The sequence below is a fragment of the Parasteatoda tepidariorum genome, chromosome 10 (assembly GCF_043381705.1).
Source record: "Parasteatoda tepidariorum isolate YZ-2023 chromosome 10, CAS_Ptep_4.0, whole genome shotgun sequence".
Taxonomy (NCBI): Eukaryota; Metazoa; Arthropoda; class Arachnida; order Araneae; family Theridiidae; genus Parasteatoda; species Parasteatoda tepidariorum.
This window is the reverse complement of record NC_092213.1, coordinates 26339362-26347995: the sequence shown is the minus strand read 5'-3', so window position 1 is coordinate 26347995 and position 8634 is coordinate 26339362. Positions and strand designations below refer to the sequence as shown.

The 8634-nt window shown below is 29.5% G+C and overlaps 1 protein-coding gene across 1 annotated transcript in view; it reads right to left on the bottom strand.

Annotated features, from left to right (window-relative positions):
* LOC107452108 (uncharacterized) overlaps positions 1-7669 on the bottom strand; it is an 18191-nt gene extending 10522 nt beyond the window's left edge. The window contains exons 1-2 of the mRNA XM_043047525.2: positions 7635-7669; positions 5113-5203 (exon numbers count right to left, since the gene is read on the bottom strand). Coding sequence (XP_042903459.2) covers positions 5113-5203; positions 7635-7669 — 126 coding nt within the window. The remainder of the gene's footprint in view (positions 1-5112; positions 5204-7634) is intronic.
* Between the last annotated feature and the right edge of the window lie 965 nt (positions 7670-8634).

The window sequence follows — 8634 nt, the reverse complement described above, 5'->3', positions numbered from 1 at the left end:
TTTCTTTAGCATTTTCTTTTTCGACTTGACTGCTTTTCGATCTTCCTTATTTATAACAATTTTAATAAGAGTGTGCAGTTAAATTTTATTTCCACGAAATATAGTTTAGCAACATAATAATACATTAGGTCAGCAATAATTTTGAAAAGAAATTTTCAAATAATTGATTTTTACAATATTGAAGCCATAATAATTTCCATCGTATCCTTTTTCAGGAAATTTTGTTTTTATACTGGTTTTTCTCTATTTCCTCAAAATTATTGAAGGTTACTACCTTCAATATATCTACTGCCTTCAATAAATTATTGAAAGATATTCTTCAAGAAATTCTGGAGAATGAAAGGTCAAGAAGTTATGCGCATCAGCTGTTCTAAGTTTTCTAGCTTTCTCAATCCATATATATTTTTTTTTTATCTTTTTCTATTACGTTTTTTATTTTTCTGTTTATAAATAAAGATTTTTAAATTGTTGGCTCAATGCACATTTAAAATTTTATTTTTATAATTGCATCTATTTTATTTTTACAGTTGGCGGACATAATTCGTTTATCCAAAGATAATTTTATGTAAAAATGATTTTAATTAATTTTTTTATTAGTAATAGTCGAAAAAAGTTTGAAATGTAAGGTATACAATTTTTTTAAAAAAATATAACTTTTTATTTTAAAATAAAAAAGTTAAAAGAAATTAGTTGAATAGTTTCTGAAAAATAAATTAAAAAAAAATCAGACTTTTTGAAATCCAATTATGTAATTTAATAATTATCCAATTTTGTAATCCAATTAACAGTAATTTTTTTTTCATGCACTGCACTCTATCCACAAATATCAAATGCTAAAATATCCATGTTAAGATAAATTTATTACAATATGAGAGCTGAAAAAATGCACCAATTTCTTCTAATTTTATTTTCTAGAAAAATTATTTCTTAATGTAATAATTTTTTAATGTGTTTTTGTCTAAGATACCTAACCATCTTTAAGAATGTTGAAAATTAACGATAATTTTTGTTGGCTAAGGTTGAAATACTATTCTTTTTTTTTTAATTCATCCTTAAAGATAATTTCTCATTTTTTAAGCTGAATGTAAAATTTTAATGAATTATTCGTTTCACTAGTTAACTATATATTCAATACCCTATTTCTTTAATTTAAAAACTTCCGATTGTTTTCAGAAAAGTTTGAAAAGATGTGTTTTATTTAAATTGAAAAAGACAGTCTATCAAATTATTTTAATCCAAAAGAAGAAAATAATCAATTTACTAAACATTGATATACCCGGATATAAAGTAATACATTTAATTTACTCCTATCTTTACTTTTTTCGCTTTATATAACTTTATTGAAATTAAATACCTATAAAATGAATATAATTCGTATAATGTAAAGTTGATGCATTTTGGCAGATTTTCACTTTTATAAATTTTTTCTGAATATCCCTCTTGAAATCTTACTCTCTTTTTTCCCCAAACACACAAAGTTTAAATTCTAAAAATCTAATATATATATTTAAAATTTTAGATTTAGTCTTACTTTACAGTAGCATCAAATAAATAAAAAGTAAAGGTGAGCAAGAATGCAAAATTTGGCAAAACCAAATGTGAAATAGTAATGTGACATCGCGATGTTTGAGTGGCGATGCATCACGATGCTGAAATCTTAACATCGCCCAGTCCTAGTGCGCATGCTAAAGAAAAAATATGGGAATCTGCCTCTCGTATGTCTCGTATTTAAAACTTGCCTCCTCGGTGTGTGACCTTATATAGGATCTCTAATTTATATTTAAGCGAGAAAGAACAAACACCGCATTCAAAATCGAAATCAAAATGTTTAAAACAGATGGTGTTGAATCGAAACACCTCCAAATTACCTTCGTCACATTCTAAACAGATTTTTCATGCTTTCGGTCATTCTGTCATTAATGATTTGTTAGATTTCGATAGCTTTTTCTGTTTTACTCCTTGCTAAAAATTTATTTGAGACTCTTAACGAGTATGCTCTTTCAACTTCCATTTTGACGAGGATTCAAAAAATATATGTTAACGATAGTCAATAAAGAATACTCTCAATATATATACTTGTATACCTTTTCTTCTCCGCATGAGGTACTTAAATGATGCACCGGCTGATCCACGACGTTTATCCAGTTAGAAGAATATGGTTTCATGGAAGCAACAGGTGGAGCACAGCAATATGGACGACATTCCTATTTCAAATAAATTAAATACCATTAAAATTATTTTTTAAAAGTTAACAGAATTTTTCAAATGATTTAAAATGATAATTTTTTTTAAATGATTTAAAATGATAATTTTTTTCAAATGATTTTAAATGAACAGAATTTTTCAAATGATAACTAAAAGAAATTTATTTTTTAAAATTATTAAATTTAATTTCTGAAATCATTTTTTTAACTATTTTGTTTATTATTATTTTAATTTTAAATAAAATCAAAATAAACACAATCTCGCGACATTCTTTTTTAAATTTTTTACATGATTTTTATTAAATTATTTATATTTGCAAATAGAATATAATATTTGATGACCGGTACACCAATTTGCACCGCTTACGAAAACCCATTGTTAGAGATCAAACTTTCCTTACTAACCTTCGATTGGATGTAATGATTAGTTTTAAAAGAAATCCAAAATCCAGATAAAGAACTGAAGTACCAACTTAAAAAGTTGCGACGCTTAAAGATTTTAAATCACAATTTTCGTATTCAATTTGGTCCCAGAAAAGTATTCTATTTTAAAAAGGAAGAGAAAAAAACAATATCAACAAAAACATTTTAGTCATAAAAGCATTAATCCAACAGAATTTAATTTTAAGATATGCAGAAAGCGAATAAAAAGCACATTAACAAGGTTTTTCGAACCTCTATCACCAAGGAAAATCAAAAAACCACAGTCTAAGCACGTTACACTCGAACAAAGCTGTAATTTTAAACTATTTATGCCGTCTTGCTGTAAAGAATTATCTGAACTTTAGAACAGAGAAATAACTAAAATATATTTGAAGTTATTAAACTTCTTTAAAAACCGCCAATATGGCGGCATTTTTAGCAGCTAAATGAAGATTATCAAAATCAATGATTATTCCAATTTCTTGCAAGTTTTTATGAACCCAGATAGTTCAGCATTGGAGTAAAGTTTGAATTAATTAAAAATTAGACCACAAACACTTTTATTTTATCAAAACTGTTGTTTTTCTGCGGCATATTAACGTTTTGCGCCATAAGCAGAGTAAATAGTGGCAGTAGATAGACTGAACTTGACCTAACGATCATAAGTAACTGTTACAAACTCCCATCAGTTATAAAATCAGCATATTATTCGCAAAAAAACGTCATTTCATGCGACTACAAAGCCTTTGAAAAACAGAATGGAATTACTAAGTTTGAAGACTCGCATACATCGCATCTGGTGTTTAGACACCAGAGTATACGAGTAAGTTAAAATTACTTTTACACATGTGTCCAGCATAAAAGTATGCTTAAGTTAGGGACACCAGTTATGAAAAGACTGCATGCAAAAAACTTAGATTCGGTTCAAAAAGACTTCGACTTAGAAAAATTTTCTTTCAAAATTTCAAAAAAATTTCTTTCCTTAGAAAAAAAAATTCGAAATTTTTTTTAAATAAAAGTAAAGTCATTGAGTTGCAGAAACTCATTTTTATTACCAGTTGTTTGCTGATTTGTATCGATATATTGTACTTTAATTCTTCTAAAATGTGAATAGTAGAAATAATTGCCGAGGAGAAAACAAATTTCTTTAAACTTCTATGCATTTAAAAATTAATTGAAATCGTCAAATTATTCGCTGTTCTTCTTTCGGGTTTTAAATGAAGGTGGGAAATTTACTACATATCTTTATTTAAATTCGAAGGCTGCTAAATTAGATGTCACAATTTAAAAATTTCGAGGGAAAAAAGATGACGAAAAAGTGGGTTTCTCAAATTATTTTTTAAAAAAAATAGAAGAAAATGAGATGTCGATTTTAAAAGTAAAAGTTTGAATTTTGCGATGTGAAAAGAAAAACTAAAATTCTAGGACGTTTCGTTTGAACGGCTTCGAAGTGCGAAAGTTACAGTAAAAATGCACCTGAAAAAATTTTTAATTCAAGAGTCAAAAATCTGGCTTCGTAATTTATTTAGAATCGTACTTGTTTAGCTTTATGTAGAATGTTGTATTACTAGCGCCTACGGTATACCCGTAATCCAGTGTGCAGACATATGCGCACACAAATTCTTTGTTTTACATAAATATTTATGTTCTTGGGCTGTGGTAGGGTAGTGGTTATAAACTCAGACTCCGGTCCGGGGGGGGGGCAGGAATTCGATACTCGAGTCCGCGAACTAAGTGCATGCGATATACGTGCTTGTAAAATCTTTGAAATCAAAATTCCTGTGGTCGATCACTGAGCAGTGCTAAGGACACAGGAAACTAGAGAAAATTTCTTTCCTCTTCATATCTATGTCTAAATTGAGGAAGTTGCTATGCGATTGAGTGGTGCTGAAATTTATTCCTGAAGTTCTGAGTTAAGACGTATTTTCATCCTTCCAATTCTCTCTTGTCAAACGAAAAGCAAACTTTTCTGACTTAATTCGGTGACAGCTAATCACTGGTGAGTTTAGCTTGTCCAAGAAACAACATTTATTTTATGCAGATTTTTATTTTAATGTTTAATTGAATATGTAGACAAAACCTCGTTTTATCCACAAAACTGAATTTTTTTTCCTACCTGAAAAAGCCAACTTTATAGGTTGGCATGTCAGTGAAGTTAAAGCAACACCTCCTACAAGAAAGAAGGCCTCAGCACGGATCAATTTAGTTATCAAACATAACGAACGTAAACTGCACAGAGGATAAAAAATAAGAAAAATGTCACTGCATTCGGTCTACTAAGCTGCGCAGTGGTGGAAAATACGAAATATGTCATTACGTTTGGACTACTAAAAGAACGAATTTTTTATTTATGCTTTAACCCGGATGCCTTCTCTTTTCAAGGAGGTTTTGGTTAAAGTTACCAGCACTTGCGTGATGCAATTTGATTCTTACGAATAGTTATGTTTTAGCAAGAAATTTTAGGTAGTGATTGAATTTTACGAACCAGTTGCTGGTACTTATCTTTCTTGTTGTAAGTCGAGTAAACAATTGGTGCTATAACATCCCTATGCTGTCTGTACATACATTGGTGTTTCCTAAAATACAGGTTTTTATTAAAACATTTATATAACTGCTTTATACAATTTATGTGCTTAATAAATGAAATCATTTGACAGACGTTTTTACAGAGAATTCTATCAAACTTGGAGATTTTAACAGTCCTAAAAACTCTTATAAAATAATTATTTTATAAAAATTCGGCAAAATTTTTTTTTCCAATTTTATTTAAATAAATGAATTAAAAAAACGAAAACAAGTTATATACATGACTTTTTTTTTCAAACTCCGTTGGAACTAAAAAGAAAAAGAAGAAAAGTGTAGAAAAGAAACAGAATTTATTTCCACGCTCTATGTAATACAAATAGGATAAATTTTCGACTCAATATCCCTTGCATCAGACTTTTGGCAACGTTTTTGCCAATAAAAAAAAGTGTTTGTCAATGACGTGAGTTGGTTGCAATTGATCTTGAAAAGGACTCTACACCGCGAGAAGGAACTTTTCATGGCTAATTCTGTTTCACCTTCATTTGGTTATTTCAAATATAGAAGAAAGTGAGTTAAAGTTAAGTCTGCATTAAGCATCTGCATTAAGTTTCAAATGCTGAAACATTTTTTATTTGCTCAAAATCTCTAAATACGAGCAAATTATCGCAGGACTACTTCTCCGTAGCGTAATCCTGACTTAATTTGCTTGCATTTTGAAGAAAAAAAAGTGTTTCAGCATTTGAGCTCTCATTTGTAATTACTTATGTAGATAAAAGAGCCATAAAGGTTTTCTCTTGTGGTATACCATCTTTCTTATAGCTTAGTCAATAAAAGAATTTTTCCAAAATAAATTAAAGACTCCATAAAGGGATGAAGAAGGTGGAGTCTTTTATGAAAATATTTCCCTCATTAAGTACTAAAGAAATCCAGCTTGTCCCTAATTTGCTCCGACATTAGACAACACCTCCAAGTAAGAGAGGTCTCAGCATGACTCAATTTAGCAGTCCGACGTAGCGAACATAAACTGCGCAGTGGAGGAAAAATAAAAAAGATGTCACTACGTTCGGGCTACTAAGTTACGCAGAGGGGGAGCTTTCGCAAAATGTCTTTACGTTTGGACTATTAAACGATCGAATTTCTTGCTTATGGGGACTCTTGCTGAGTCCTTGTCTTTTCTAGAAGGTATTGAGTGAGATCAATTTTAGCCTTCGCTGACAGGTCTAGCATTGTCCAGGAAGTTTCGGCCTGTAAGCCAAATCTATGGATGGTATTTTCAATGCAAATGTAAACAGAAATAACTTTCGAGCTTGCTTTCATAACTTCCGGTTTCGACAATTGCTGCTTACTACAGCTAAGTGAGCGAGGCGGTATTTTCAAACAGATAATTTTGTTTTCATTAAAATAAATAATTAATTTCTGAGCTCAAATCAGCTGCGTTTCATAAGATATTAATGATATTAAGTTATTCTGGCCAGTTTGAAAGTCACTGGAATGTTCCTCGAACCAATCCATGACGATTCGACCCTTATGACATTGTGCATTATCCTGTTGGTAAACATCATCCCCCGTAAGAAAAACTGTTACCATGAATGGGTGAATCTGGTCTGCAACTATGTTCAAGTAGCTTACAGACTTCAGGGATTGTTCTATGAGGATTATGGGTCCTAATGTGTCCCTTGAAAACATTGTTCCTGGGCGAGAAACCATGAAGACCTGGGCTAGCCCATTTTTATGGATGGAGGGTGGTCATAATGTAATGACTCTTCGGTGTATATTTAATACAATACATATTTAATATAATGTATTTATATATATATATATATATNATATATATAGATTTGTTAAAGAAAAATTGGCATGGTTGCTCTATTCAGAAAAAAACTTGCTTTTTCTGTAGTCCTTATTTGGATTCTTCTGACTTGTTTATTACTATTTGTTCTTGTTGCAAGCAGTACACCGTTATTGCGTTAGTATTTAGATAGAGTAGCGAGACAGCACTTATTTTGAAAATTATAATTTAGATTTATATTTCGAAATTAGTTTATTGTCGACACGTTAGTAAGTTTTTAACTATTTTAATTCTAATACTAATTTTAAGTTTTCCTTACCTCTCAAATCGCATGTTTGAAATCTTTTCAATATATATGTTTACTCTGAATTTATTTTTTATGTCGTGTTTTTGTGTAAAAATGAGCTTTAAAATGTCAGATGAAGATATAAAAAAAAGTACTTTGGGATCTATAATAATATACTTGATAAATTAGATGATGTGGATTTATACAATTTACACCTGAAAAAAAATATTCTACCTGAATCTTATACCGAAAATTGAAACAACCTCCACTAATACTTCCCCCTACCTTGTAGAACATGGAACACGGTTGAAAATAAGGTGAATATATAGTGTCAATCGCTATTTCTATTATTAAAGTTTTTTGTGAAATCTTAAAAGCTTTCGATTTAAATGTTAATATATCTTACCCACAATTGCATACACAATCAGCGCAAGTATTCATGGTTTTTTTTATTTCCCGCTTCAAGAACTTTTTAATTTATAAAATCAATTCTGAACAATTTTGCTGAATTAAATGAGGAAATTATCAAAATATTTTATTTTTGAGTATTTTCAATCAATTTCAAGATGTTAATTGTCATAATTATGCTAACCTTGTAAAATAATATACCTTCAATTTAAAAAGAGTTAGTTTAAACTATGTTGTCAGAATGCTGAGGATCGGATATTTTGAGTTACTAAAAAGTATGAGCTATAAGCTGACATATTTTATAAACTTCTCACATTTCGCACCTTACCTTTAAAATATGCACAAAGAAAAATGTTAAAAGTTTCTATTCTAATGCTAGAGCAAATAGAAAGATGACTTGTATTTTTATCGAGACGTGGCGAAATGGCAACAGTCTGGCCCAAACGGTTTTAGCGCTATGCTGCGGCAAAAAGCTTAACTATCAATTAGATTGATGAATTGGTGAGTTTATCATTTTCATTTATTATTTTAACTGAATTTGTAATGTGCTGTATAATCGTTTGTGGTCATTTCTTTTATTTTAGCTCTATGAAAGGTTAGATGTCAATTTTATGTGGATTTCGTTTGTTGATGAAAACAAAATTACATTTCGCTAAGTAAATAACGGTTTATTTTAAATATTTCAAGTTCTCATAACTTTTTTGTTCTTATATTTGTTTCAGTGTTGAATTTAATGCGTACTAACAGGGATGAAATGCACCATTAATAGTCTTAATCTAATGGAAGAATAAATACGAAAAAGTGGTATTATTGTAGATTTCTTTTCTTTTTTTTTCTCCTCTGTTTATAGTAGAATTTATTACATGAAAGAATAGAAATAGACAGAAGTAAATCAGAATACGAAAGAAATAATACTTGCGCCATATAGAACTAAATGTTAAAAAAAAGATTTGGAGTTGAAAATTTTATGTGTCTACATTTTGAAAATATTTCGAAAT